Source organism: Mytilus edulis, chromosome 1 (genome assembly GCF_963676685.1).
Source record: "Mytilus edulis chromosome 1, xbMytEdul2.2, whole genome shotgun sequence".
NCBI lineage: Eukaryota > Metazoa > Mollusca > Bivalvia > Mytilida > Mytilidae > Mytilus > Mytilus edulis.
In genome coordinates this window covers 14,008,557-14,024,152 of record NC_092344.1, presented here as the reverse complement: position 1 = coordinate 14,024,152, position 15,596 = coordinate 14,008,557, and the positions used below count along the sequence as shown (strand labels likewise).

The window sequence follows — 15,596 nt, the reverse complement described above, 5'->3', positions numbered from 1 at the left end:
GGTAATACTTAGGTAATAATAAGACAGTACTTACCTTACCATAATTGTTCACTAGCCGCAATTTGAACCTTTGGCTGTAGAAACCATTTATAAACTTTCGTCACGATATCAATTTTCCCAATATGAATTGTTTGTATAAAGGTGGAATTATATTTCAAAGGTGAATAGTTGAAGGTAGTGGGAGATATTATGGACATAATTGTACAAATCGTGATACAAGCATAAAATTTGGTATATGGGTGGACTTCATGATAATTAAAAAAAATCAGCTGCTGGCTATAAAAAAATCATTTTTTCAAGATGGCCACCACTAATTTTGCAAATGGCGTCTTATCCAATTGGTTACATTTCGTAAATCTTTTGAAAGCTGTGTAATATGTATAATCCAATGTAAGTTTTGATAAAACATAAATAAGAGTTCCTAAAGTACGAAAAAAACAATACCTTCCTGAAGAAAAAAGTGACTTCCGGTCCCAAACTGGCGACAAAACGTGAAAAAATGTCAATTATATCATTTCTATCAACTTAATAAGAGATATCACTGACTTTTTTCAGTTCAAGTGCATATATAGTTTGTTTAGAAAGACAGATTGCATGTCTTATAACTATCTGAAACTATCTAACAGTTTCCAATACGCGGAAGGCCAGAACGATAGCGTTACAGTTACCAACACAGCTGAATTTCTTACTTCCGCATTTCAAAATTTTGGTTTCCAATTGTCATTGCCAACTCCTGTGTTCATGACTTTGTTGGTACATGTCGAATGAATAAATTCGGACGAGCCCAAACATGTCCAACTTGATATGCTTCTCTTTTGATGTGCTCCAGAAGATTATAATCGTTTGCATGGAAGCAGTAGCCTTATGGTGCTATTTCGCCTACCACAGGTAATGATAATGATTTTTTGGTAGGCGGAATAGCATCATAAGGCCGCTGCCACCATGCAAACGATTTTACTCGTGCCTTCTTAGCAGCAAACGGTGATGTTTCCGTAGTTGATACAAACAAATACTTCTATGATAAAATTGAGAATGAAAATGGGGAATGTGTCAAAGAGACAACAACCCGACCAAATAAAAAACAACAGCAGAAGGTCACCAATAGGTCTTCAATGTAGCGAGAAATTCCCGCACCCGGAGGCGTCCTTCAGCTGGCCCTTAAGGGGGTTCGCGGGTCTAAATCATTTATATAGGATTTGTCTATATTTTTCTATAAATGAACTTTATCTTATAGTTAATAGAAAAATGAAATAAAAAAATGGGGTCACCGTTCATTTGCGCTCACAATCTGCCTTCGAAAGAAGCATACATTTTTGTAAAGGCGTCTTTTTTCTGTTGAAGTAATAGGAGAAATAAAGGTAATATCGAAATAAAAAAAAGGAAATTTATTACAGAAATCGCTAAAATTTTACAATAATTTAGTTTAAGTACAGCTTATATGGAAATTATATTAAAAAAGATAGGTCACCGATGAGTTGAAAAAGATATTTCAATTTTAGAGCCAAAAAATGGCATTTTTCCACCAAAGGGAGATAATTTGGAACTTTTTCAATGATGAATACATCTTGAAAGTCATCTGGGGCCAACACGAATTGATTGTTTTGAATGATTTTTGTACCATATGATAAAGTAACAACTACAAAAGGAAATAAATAAAATTTGTAATGAAAAACAAATGTTTGATTTTTTTCTGAAATTTTTATACCCTCGAGCCTCCTTAAACAAATATATACTAGTCCAGTGATAATGAACGCCATACTAATTTCCAAATTGTACACATATGATGTCCATGTCTGTGTCTTCATGCACAATCGGGCCGTTAAATATGAGTATACTTCCAATGTCTGCCAAACTGACCTCTTCACTTTCCGACGCCGACACGCCAACTAAATGCACGGAAGAAAAGAAAAGCTGTTACACGAGGACCAAACAAAGTTGATATGACATGCACAGAAAGCCATCAAAAGTCTTTATTCTTTCAAAAACCTATCTAAAATTTGTCCACACCTTATCTTGCGAGTACTGCATTTTCTAATACTACTACATTTATGTCAGTACTACGTAAAACTACTTTTTACAACCATTTTCAGCAGCTTGATTATCATGGACAATCATTCGTGTATCTTCTTTTTTATGGTTACAAGGGATAGCTGGGAAGTATCCGTATTGAAATTGCAAAGAATATTTTCACCTTGATGAGTGGCATAATCATTTTCATTAGTCTCTAAAGAAGCAATTCTGTCGGCAAGGAAGTTGAACAATTCCGTTTTGTTGTCATTTTCAGACAAACAACTCCAAACCCTTTGCATTCTTCCAGAACCAGCAAATTTCCGTCTGGCACCAATACTTTGCCGTTTGTTTTTGTCCCAGACTTAAAATAATTAAATAAGTGAACATCAAATCGTTGTCTACTCTTGGATACTTTTCGAAAGTTTTATGTAAGGCAGTATGATATCATTTGCATGCATCATATTACAAAGGATTAACTTCAATATTAGATATTCTTGCTATATAAATGAATTTCTATTGGAAATTGACCTTTGACCTTGACGCAATGTTTACCGTTTTTTAATAGTGCGATGATGCTTAAACAATACTTATACATTATTATAGTGTTAAAATAGAGTTATGTTATTTTTGTAACACATCAAACATTCAAAGGCATGATTTAAATTGAATTCTTACATATAATTCATAACCAATCGGTAGCAATCGTGTGCGAAAGATCATTATGTTTTCATCAGTTCGGAGGAGAGAAAATACACGATTTGATTTGAATGTTCTTCAATATATTATTGTTGTCCTCGTGATATACGATTTAAAAAATACAACAGTACCATGTTAAGGAAGAGTTAACAAGAAGGGTGAAAGATACCAGGGAGACATTCAAACTCATAGATCGAAAATAAACTGACAACACCATGGCTATAAAGAAAAAAGACAAACAGACAGATAATAGTACACAAGACACAACATAGAAAACTAGCAACACGAATCCCACCAAAAACTTGGTGTGATCTTGGTTGCTCCGGAAGGGTAAGCAGATCCTGCTCCACATGTGGCGCCCGTCGTTTTGCTCATGTTATTAGAAACTCGGTAATTAGTCGTATTCGAACGGTCACATTCGTGAAAAGGGAACGGAATTGTGGTTACGACTACACTGTACGGGTTCATGATTGAATGTCATACGGTTGCCTATAATTAGAATTGAAAATGTAAACGAGGAATATATCAATCAGACAACAAACCGACCAACGAGCAGAAAACAGTTCAATAACACAAATAGGTCTTCAACGCAGCGAGAAAATCCCGCATCCGCATCTAGGCTTTATCTTGGCTCTAATCAATAATGAATACATTTACTAGTTGTTCTTACATCCACTTTATTTTAACTTTGGTGAATATTTGTTTATTTAGAAATTATACCACATATCCTTATTTTTATGTTTACAAACAAAATTCAATATTAAATAAACAGTTAAGAATTCAGTCTTGACAAACACCTGAGAAAGGTTTTTATCCTTTTTCAAAATTCAAAATTTTATTCAAATTAAGTATCGTTTCCTTTCGCCCTTATTGTTGGCAATTGCTTGGTTGTTTTAATAAGACAGAAATATTTTCATTTCTAATATTTTCCAATTATGTAATATCTAGGCTTTGTCCTTTAGAGAGTGAACATGGTAATTTCCGTGATATTGCATAAACTGAAAATGATTAATACTTTATTCATGTTTGTAATTACTATAAAACATGTTTTTAAAAAGAACATAAAAGGTAAATGCCGATGTTTATTCCCAATAAGGGTTAATTAACAATTTTCTATTCAAATTACTTTCCTGGAACAAGTTAAAAAAAACTTTACAGTCCTAATTTAAAATAATTATAACTGTTCCATCTCGTTTGTATAATGAACGATAATAAATACTAAACATCCGGTATTTTGATGCATTACAAATTAGTATCATCAAAACACAACATAACAGAACATAATAAACTATTCATTTCATGAATAGATTAATTGATTGATTGATTAATTTATTTCATCGCCTGATTGATTGATTGATTGATTGATTGATTGGTTGGTTTCATCACCTGATTGATTGATTGATTGATTAATTTATTTCAACACCTGATTGATTGATTGATTGATTGATTGATTGATTGATTGATTGATTGATTGATTGATTGATTGATTGATTGATTGATTGATTGAACCATACAAAGGGTGTGGTGTTAAGAGAATCTATATTAGAGGGATTTTCTTTATTAAGGTATCAATAAAAAATTCAGCTAATGTTTAAAATTTCCCTTGCTAAAAACAAAAACTCGTCTTACATATAAATTTCACCAGACTCATAACAATTATCAAAGGTACCAGGATTATAATTTAATACGCCGGACGCGCGTTTCGTCTACATAAGACTCATCGGTGACGCTAAGATCAAAGTAGTTAAAAAGCCAAACAAGTACAAAGTTGAAAAGCATTGAGGACCTAAAATTCCTAAAAGTTGTGCCAAAAACGGCTAAGGTTATCTATTCCTGGGATAATAAAATCCTTAGTTTTTCCAAAAAATTCAAATTTTTGTAACAGGAAATTTATTAAAATGACCATATAATTGATATTCATGTCAAAACCGAAGTGCTGACTACTGGGTTAGTGATACCCTCGGGGACGAAACGTCAACTAGTGGTGGCATCGACCCAGTGGTGTAAACAGTTCGGTAGATTCAGATTCAATAGTTTAATAAAGTATCACAACATACAACATGATTAAAACAAGATACAATTATAAAATTAAATATACATTCGGAAGGTCAAATGTATAAATGTTTTTGAATTTTTTACCAATGTGGTAATAAGTAATGTTTATAAATCTAGTTGTCAAATTTTTAGATATCTAATTTCATGACCTAATTATTAGAATTGGTGCCAAGGTTCAACATGCTAACTGTATCTAAATATACCAAATTCGAAGGCACTTCTTAATTCTTTCTATAAATTTACCAAAGATAAATTGAATTTGCCTAGGATTAATCTAGATATCAACTATTATGTTTTCATTTTAGACATGAACTGAGTATTCAACAACACTTCGTGATCATTTATTATTTTCATAAAAAGACGCATTTGTTGGGAAATATCAGCACTTATGGTTACTAATAGTCGATTTCAGACAATCCAGCGTATAAATTGTAATTATTAAGCCGTATTTGGCACAACTTTTTAGATTTTTGGTTCAACTTTGTACTTGTTTGGCTTTATAACTATTTTGATATGAGCGTCACTGATGAGTCATATGTGGACGAAACGCGCGTCTGGCTTACTAAATTATAATCCAGGTACCTTTGATAACTATTAAAGGTCGCATTAGGGTAAGTTTCAAAATTAGTTTTCAATTTTAGTACTCCCCAATATTTAAAAACAGTATTAAATTATTTCTGTCTTCTTGACATATTATTTAATCATCCAAATTTCATTATGGAATAGTAAATTGAATATATCATATTTTTGACGACTTCGTCTTTTTTCAACATCATGTTTATGAACGCATTGTTATTTTGAGTTTTATCTAAACATAAAACATTTGTTAGTCATAAACAATTGCATAACTTATTATCAATTTTAGTCGTAAGATGTCTTTGTGAAAGGAAAACCTGTTCCCTATTTTTACTAGCCTAACTGTTTGCTAACGTGACCGGCATTGCTATTTGATACTCAATTCTCCATATCAATTGCTTACTTTACTGGTATTGATGTTTGCAAACTGAACCCGCCTTACCAATCTCTCAGTTGACCAACATTGTTGTTTGTTAACTTAACTCGCCTTACCAATTGCTATATTTACTCGTATTGATGTTTGCAAACTTAACTCGCCTCACCATTTGTAAACATGACCGGCATTGATGTTTGCTAACTTAATTATCCAAACTAATTGTTATTTTGACTGGACCTTGATATTGATTATATCGAGCAATCAATTTTACTTTCTATTTTATATTCTTTTTAAGTGGATTGAAATTTTTCTTTATCCAAAATTTACAAGACAACTGAAGTTGATATCAGATATAAATATAACGACATCGGTAATATAAAAATAAGTTTCAGTATGAAATGAAACATGCCAACGAATTTGCAAAAAAAAAAGGAATATAAAAGGTGACCGATTGAATTTGAATGACCTCATTTAGAAAAGGAAAATTGTGGGGAGCAATAGTATTTAAAAGTATAAAAACCAGATTAATTAGACATAACTACCCGAACATCCTGATGTCAACGAGTTGCAAGCTTGACTATGTATTTGTTACAATAACCTGACATATGAATTAGAATATGTCATATGTGGAATATTATACGGTTGCATGTTAATATCATTGAACATCATAATTGGAAAGCTTAATACCTTTTCGTAATCTGTTTAACCATGTTATAAGTCTCTTCTAAGTAGATTATATTTCACCTTAAAGTATATTTAATATTTTGCCAATGGGATTAGTGACTTTGAAGATCGGTAAAAGATAGGATTTAACTGTTTAATTTACTGTGTCAGTAGCTAACAACATGAATGAAGGACTTCCGTGACTTAGTTTTGAGACACATTCTTGTTCTTATATTGCATATCAAATATTTGAAGATTCAATTTGGGTTACATGTTCATGCTAAGGCTAGCAATGGGTATATATAGTTATCAAAGGTACCCGGATTATAATTAAGTACGCCAGACGCGCATTTCGTATACTTAAGACTCATCAGTGACGCTCAGATCAAAATATTTATAAAGCCAAACAAGTACAAAGTTGAAGAGCATTGAGGATCCAAAATTTAAAAAAGATGTGCCAAATACGGCTAAGGTAATCTACGCTAGCAATGGGTATAATGTACGATTGAAGGTAGATGCACTGTTTCATTGTCATATAACAAGTTGCAGTGGTTTAAATGTATATATATTAATTGGAGAAAGCAACATAACAAATAAAGTATATATTTGTGAATGACAAATACAGTGAAAAGTAATAATCATCTTTTCCTGCATTTTGAGGTTCGGCAAATGTCAACTGAGAAGTTTATTTTTACAATATGAACCTTTAATCTAGCGTAAATAGGTATTTCAATCAGTTTAATTGAGGTCTGGAGTTGGCATGTCAGTTAACTGCTAGTAGTATGTTGTTATTGATGTATTATTGTCATTTTATTTATTTTCTTTTGTTACATCTTCTGACATCGGACTCGGACTTCTCTTGAACTGAATTTTGATGTGCGTATTGTTATGCGTTTACTTTTCGACATTGGATAGAGGTATAGGGGAGGGTTGAGATCTCATAAACATGTTTAACCCCGCCGCAATTTTGCGCCTGTCCCAAGTCAGGAGCCTCTGGTCTTTGTAAGTCTTGTATGATTTTTAATTTTAGTTTCTTGTGTATAATTCGGAGTTTAGTATGACGTTCATTATCACTGTACAAGTATACATATTTTTTAAGGGGCAAGCTGAAGGACGCCTCCGGGTGCGGGAGTTTCTCGTTACATTGAAGACCCATTGGTGGCCTTTGGCTGTTGTCTTCTCTATCGTCGGGTTATTGTCGCTTTGTCACATTCACCATTTATTTCTCAATTTTATTGAAAACGTAAGTCATTAAATAATGAATTATGCAAATTACATTGAAATTATATTTGTTTTAAACGGTACATATAAAAAATTACTCGATATCCATTTGAAAATCTAATGAAATAACTTTATATATCTAAAGTATAGTTAATTGAAAGAGAATCAAATAAAGGTTTCAAAGGCATCTAGATTGATTGAATGACATTTTTTGCTTTACGACACCTCATCAGCAAAATATTATATCATTGCGAACAAAGTCATCTGGGCAAAACAGGTAGCGATAAACTTGCGATGTTACAATGTGCATTGTATACATTTATATCCATTTGATAATCAATGAATTAAAATAATACAAAAAACCTCATACACGTATATCATCTTCCCGATATTCAGATGAAGATTTACGTGTTCTTGTCTTATGCAAAAGATCGCCCGTTTATATACATTTCCTATTGAGAAACGGTATCCCCCTCAAAAGCCCATCGCTTCTCAGAAATTTAATGGTTTCGAAGAAGTGTAGCTTTATACATTATCAGTGATGAAATGTCTTCCTTGTTTTAAATTAACTTGTATGTTACTTATTGGTTAAAAGCTAAAATGTGTTATCCACCATCAATTTGTATAACTGCAAATAAATTTACAATTAAACAAAATAAAGGATATGGATTATAAACCATCAATGACACAAAACCAGTATATGCACAACAAACATAATACACATTTTATAAAGGTAAGGGAGTCGTACCAAAACCACTGCTTTTCATGAAACTACTTTTATATTTAACTTTAAATAACATGTTACATGTCTGTCTACGGTAATGTTTCTTTTTTGGACAATACCTATTTCATATTGAAGGATTTTCATTCGAACATGATCGCACTCTTACGGGTTACATGTTTTTGCAACTAATGGTTAACCAAAAGACTTGAATGTTATACGCACATAAGGAAATGCATATAAAAGTCTTGCAATAATATGCACCAATATTACATGACGTTACCTGAAATTACGGGCGGTTTTTTTCAACTCTGAAATTGAAAAATAGTGTTATAGGGAAACATAATGATTCTAAGATCAAACTTTGTGAGAATTAATTACATTTTGTGCATGTCTAGTTCATATATGCTGAAACAAAAATTACCCAATGAAATGATAGAACGGTATAGATCACAGAAAGTAGGTACTGATATAAAATTAGAAAATCTAGTTTTTTATTTTTTTAACAGTTTTCGCGTTTTCAATATTTTTTGGGAAAACTTTTTACTAAAAGTTCATTGTCAAACATTGAATATTATTAACAGTAAAATAAGAAGTGTTCTGCGAAGAACCAGTCTTGTTTTTTTTCTATGATATAGGGTAAAATATTTTGGCGCATAACATCCATTTTTTTCAATAAATCATTAAAGGTCATTTACCAAAATTTATGTAGAATCTAAATTTCTTTTCTTTCGATTTGAGACAAAATAATCCAATGCAAATATATGATAAAAGTCCGAGTCAACATTTTCTTGTCATTTAAACTCGATAACCTATTAATATTTGTATCTTATTTTGTTCCCTAACTTATCCTCTTCTGACTTATGGTATCAGTTTTAAATCCAAAATTTGTTTAATTTCACCTTGTAAGTACATCCTTAAACACATGTTTAAGAAATGGAATGCATTCGAACTGAAGTTTTACAAAAAAATACCTTTATATTTTATTGTAGATTCTAATGCAACTTCGTTTGTAACTTTTATGTTGATTGGTGTATGCTTTGACGTTGTTTTCTGTCAAATTCATTTGAAGGGAGATACCATTACTTTATTTTAACCCTTACCATGCTGTAACCGTCATATGACGGGCGTACCCAAACCACCGTTATTTGCCTCCAATGGCTACACCTACATACAGAAGTCAACTGTATGATACTTATTTTGAAATTAATGAATGTTCCCTCAACCTGAGGCCATCTAGAGTCATGTTTCTCATGTATAAATTGCATTTTGAGCTCAAATTCGAATTTGGAAAATTGAAATCGGATAAAACTGGGTGCCTTACATAGGAAGTTTAGAGGCCTAAAATTACAAAAATAGTACAAACTCGCAGGAATATAACTACTGATCGTAATTAACATTGAAGGTACAGTTGAAGTCAAAAATCGGAGAAAATTACGTATTTTTGGTCCACATTACCTTCTTTATACTGCTGAACCAAGATCAGATTAATTCCCAACTAACAACTGTTGGGGTCAATTGTTAACTGGGGTCCACTCTACATGCAGACTATAGCTGGATACCTAAACCAGGATCCCTGGATCTTCGGGGTCAAGAAAAAAGACGAAAAATCTTATGACCAACTTTGGGCCGATTTCCCGCCAACTCTTCCCCGCCTTCTCATCCCGACCACACCTGCCCGTGATCCCCTACCTTAGATTTGAAGGATTCAATATACTGCAGCAGCAGGCTTAAGCTCATTTGTATATAATTTGCATATTTTTGCAAATAAACGAAAATTACACATTTTCTTAAAACAATTCAGCATGGTAAGTGTTATTGTCTTATCTAAGTCTTATTGTACTATGCTCCTTGTGAGCCTATTTAATGCAAATAAAACATCATTTTCGTCTTCTTAACATGTAAAATAGTTTTTTGACCTTATCTTTGGTGATCATGTTTATATTACTGTAATTACGTGTGTTTAAATATAAATAATACCAATAACAATCGTTTCATAACTAACAATGCGAAGAATGTGGGATTTGTCTTTTGTTTGCTGTCGTCAATACTATTAAAACAGCTGTTTTTATGACAATCCTAATAAATATGTTAAAATAAAAGCTCGTTTTCTTATTTTTTTATTATGTTTAATGAAAACCAATGACAAACAAAATATTGACTTAATTAATCCTACTGAGAAACGTATGATATCAAATACTTCACGTTCATTAATAGTATTCTTTGTGTATATTTCCATGAACTTTCACAAAAATGTATCACGAGATGTAAGATGAGTTGTGCTTACAATGGTTATTGACAGATGGACAGTACCATTCGAACGATCAAAGAGACAAGAAATTCTATTAAAGCTATGAATATGTAATTATATATTTCAGTTTTACACCGGAAACTCTACACTTAAATTTACGACAAAAGGGACAATTGTTCGTTCCCTAATTTAGGGAGACGATTGGCCGAGTGGTCTAAGTAGTTGAACTGCTGTATCACTAGTCTATCAACACTGAATTTGTGAGTTAGAATCCCGCATGAGGCAGGTGCACACGACTCCCATATTCATTGACTGGGATTGTCAGTTTTCGTATCGAAGGTCGGTTGTTCTCTCATGACACTCTGACTTCCTCCACCAATAAAAACTGACAACGAAATTTCACAAAAGTGTGTAAAGTGCCGTTAAACAAAAATCAACCAATCGTTCCCTTTTTTACTTTTCCATTTTTGACGGTGATAACCCTTTGGCACCCTCTTAAATTGTTTACATCTCACAATACGTTCACTATCCCCGTGCCTTATGTGACCTTTTGGATTTCAATGAACGTAATTTATGTATTACTGGTAAATCATTGAATCAGGGATTTCGTAACTACAAGTTATTTAAAATATTTACTAAATTCCTCCATAGATAGCACATCCCAATTTTACGGAGATAATGTTTACCGAGCCCGGAAATTTGGATACGATCCAGGTTATTAAACTTATCGACTATTTAAATGAACCTATTTTAAAAGGTTACCAATTCAACACTACACTTAAATCATTGAATATTGTTTTATTAGTAATAATATTGATTTTCCTATCAGTATATCAAAATCAAACAAGTATTATCTTAATATACTTATGCACATTCATGGCTCTACAATCTGTAATGCTGAGGTGTGAAATAGTGATGCCCTGTATTAACAAATCGTGAAGCAGGAAACAAAAATATACGTCGGCATTACAACATTTACACGAGAAACATACCCAGGACATTTTAGTTGATTAAGAACTTTAAGATTGTTACTAAATATTGTCCTTTGTTTTTGGTGTGGACTTGTTGCACAATCATCACGTTGCAATTGTTTATTTACATTTTCTACATTTACATGTGATCACCTTAAAGATGCTTTTAAATTGGCTGCATCCAGTTACAACTGCAACCAATAATCAAAGCGCTGTAAGCGCTGAAGGCAGTTAACCAAAAACCAGGCAAACGTAATTATGTGCAGTGGCGGATCCAGAAATTTTCATAAGTGGGGGCCCACTGCCTGCCTAACAGGGGACCTGCTCCAGTCATGCTTCAATGATTCCCTATATAATCAACCAAATTTTTTCTCAAAAATGGAAAGGGGGGCCACTGAAAAAAACTCTAAATCCGCCTCTGATGTGGCATTGAACATTCATATATTGTACATTTATGTTTATCTAATGAATCAATTATTAAGGTAAATAATGTATATGTTATCAAGGTTTCAATAGCAATGAATATATAAATGTATATTTTTTATGGTGAGTCTGCAGTGGTACAAGTTCGCAATGATTGTAGTTGTTCTAGTTGGTAGTTAACGTTGGCTTTAGTTGACTGTTAGTAGTACGTGCTGACTTAGTACGAACATGTAATGGTATGAATGGACTGGTTTCCCTGTAAAGAAAACTGAGTATGTGTTCTATAGTACAATAGGTATGCGACACAAATCAGACAAATGTTCACTACTACAAGGATCAAAGGTGAGGTCTGACTGACCTCCCCATAGTAAATGTAAATGATTTGTTATATTGTTCCATACATGAATATATATGGTTTAGGGGTGGGGATTTCGAGGGTTTTCAAGTTCTCAAACAGGAAGGGGTAGGGTGACCCCAGGGACTTCCCCTATATTTCATTTGATTTGTTATATTGTTCCATACATGAATATATATGGTTTAGGGGTTGGGATCTCGAGGGTTTTCAAGTTCTCAAACAGGAAGGGATAGGATGACCCCAGTGACTTCCCCTATATTTCATTTGATTTGTTATATTGTCCCATACATGAATATATATGGTTTAGGGGTGGGGATCTCATCGGTTTCCAAGTTCTCAAACAGGAGGGGGTAGGGGGGCTCCCCCTATATTTCATTTAATTAGTTATATTGACCCATACATGAATATATATTGTTTAGGGGTGGGGATCTCAACCGTTTCGTAAGTTCCCAAACAGGAGGGGGTGGGTCACCCCATGGACTCCCCTTATATTTCATTTGATTAGTTATATATATAGTCCCATACATGAATGTATATGGTTGAGAGGTCATCCGTTTCAAAGTTATCAAACAGGAGGGGGTAGAGTGGCCCAAAGGACGCCACCTATATATCATATGATTTGCCTACATTCAGGTAGTTATTTGTGAAAATAAAGTAAGAATCTTCCAGCTACTTTAACTGATCCTTCAAAATTGAGAAAAAAAAATACCCCTTCAAAATTGCAGTAATATGTTTACACTTTAAAAGCATCTTACATGCATTATCAACATTTATCACTGATAAAGAAAATTTAAACTGTGACCAGGAACATATATATTGTTAGATATACTGTTCTCAGCTGTCACATTGTATTGGATTTTGACATTAAAATTTATCAAAAGTAATTTTGAGTTTCTGTTTAAAATATTTTCTTTCTTTTACATATATCTTTTGGTTTTCAATTCTTGTGTTTATATTCATTTACCATGTATAGATGTATTTTGTCACCTGTCTGGATTCGCCAAAAAACCGGAATTACCCTTATCCGCTTCCGGAATCGGATCCGAAATTGTAATTGTCTTGAATGATGTGAGGAAATGTCACTCTGGTCAACCCCATAGGGGATTGACGGCTTGAAGCCGTCTTTTCCCAAAAATTGGGCGCGAACGTGTATGGTGCGAAAGTGAAAGGGCGCGAACGTGATCGGGTGCGAGTGTTCCAATGTTGTTTTTGTCAGTCAGATACGATTTTACTCGTATTAACACATTTTATGTCGGCGATTTTCTGTATATAGCTAGCGATTGAACAAAATTGACATCGCTGACATGAATAATAATGATTAAAATAAGTTTTGAGATCGTTGATTTGGAGACTTTGGCCAGAGACATATATATGTGTATATATGTCTCTGCTTTGGCGAAAAGGTTTGCAAAGCTATTTTTTATTTTCTTTCAAGTGGAACTGAGACTACTATAACTGTGATATAGTTGTCTCAGAATGGAAGCCCCGTCGGGCGTGGCTAGTAACCAATTCGAAAGTGGAAGGTCGCGGACCTCGGACCACCGCTAATTTGAACCCCTGCCTCCAAATTGAAAAGATACGAATTTCGTCTTCTAATTTGGAATTGCCGCCAACAGCATGAACAGTTGAACTTTTTATATAATAGACTACTGACGTAGTTGTACTACGTATTGACGACAAACAATATTCCTACGACTTTTGCCATTTGGGAAATCTTAACTACTTGTCTTAAAAGATTTTCGGCGATTAAATATTTCGTACAATTGTTTTTTGATATCTTAGCCAAAAGCACAGGCGATAATAAACTACATAAGAATTCCTAATGAGCACTACTTCCTATGTGCAACTTCAAAACTTTTGGGAAAATCGACGACCATTTAACGTTTTTATGGTAATATTTTTTATATTCTAGAATAAAAAGTATTAAAAAAGTGTTCAATTAGTTATAGATAACATAGACGCCAGCTAGATAATAACAATGGCAAGTATTTCAGCATTTTTTGAGTAGACCACAAATCTAGGGTGCTCGCATAATGCAGATTAACTGCATAAAAATCATTACCCCGTGGATCAGAAATTTTACTTCAGTCCGCCCAGGGTATAGAGGACAGGACTGGATCGTAAACCTTGGCTAGCGAAGATGCCATTCTGTTTAATTCCTGCTCAAGTCAAAAGCCTGTAATTCATTGGTTGGTTGTACATTTGTGTTTAATATTTGTTTTTCATTCACTATTTTGGACAAAAACCAGGCCGTTAGTTTTCTCGTTTTAATTGTTTTTCATTAGTCACATGTAAATGCATGACTGGTGTTTACAATTCATTACTTTTTAGTTTCAATATATCATTTATCTATATTAAAAGAAAGATAATTCAAAAAGATATCTTTATCTCTTTTCAAAATGCTCCAGATTCATGTCTTCCTCGTTCATCAAATTGAATCTTTAAAATGAGCTGTCATTGATTGGATGGCATAATCCTTTCTGCAATGCTATCACGTAAGATCAACTCGGCTTTTAATAGGCGATGCAATATCTCTGAAGGTATGAGACTAACAGGTTCTCTAATATGGTATTCGACTATTCACGGTCAAATGAATTGAACTTTGTTAGAATGTGGACTACTATGAGTTCCTATTATTATCTAATTGTGCTTCAAACTAAGATTAAGTTCTGTGTTTTGGTATTTATTTTCTTTCTTTTTATTTTGCTTTTCAAATGTTGGGTCACGAGCATGCCTTTTTACAGCTTACTATCATTATGGGTTTGGCTAATTGTTAAATGTCATACGGTGCCAGTCATATGGTTTCTGGTGGATAGTTGTCTCATTGTCAATCATATCTCATCCCTTTATTTGAAGCAGACATACTGGAAATCATGTCATATGTTTCTCTATCGTGTTTTTTTCATTGTTGTGTTGGTTTTTTTTATAAAATGAACCAAAATAATCCTTTATATTTCAGTGAGAATTTAATTTTTATGGGAAATAAATTTATTAAATATAATACCTCTGTTTCAGACGTTGAGCGAAGGACAATATTTAGCAGTCTCCAATGTAGTACCTACTGATGATGGAGAATATACATGTCAAGTCACGAGCAATGACGGTTGTCATGTCGAACGATCTGCTCAATTATCAGTGATTCCGGCATCAGGATTTAATTCCTGTAAGTAGCTGTTCCTCATGCATGTTAACTTTTTCTATAAACCATATGTTAATGACGGGCTATAGTTGTTTAAAGTGACTATAAAATTTTCTTATGGTTTAAGGTAGTATGTGAG

At 33.2% G+C, this 15,596-nt stretch overlaps 1 protein-coding gene across 1 annotated transcript in view; it reads left to right on the top strand.

The window, feature by feature from the left end:
- LOC139524652 (uncharacterized) overlaps positions 1–15,596 on the top strand; it is a 46,565-nt gene that overhangs the window by 28,278 nt on the left and 2,691 nt on the right. Inside the window, exon 5 of the mRNA XM_071319619.1 lies at positions 15,334–15,481. Within this exon, the coding sequence (XP_071175720.1) occupies positions 15,334–15,481 (148 nt within the window). The remainder of the gene's footprint in view (positions 1–15,333; positions 15,482–15,596) is intronic.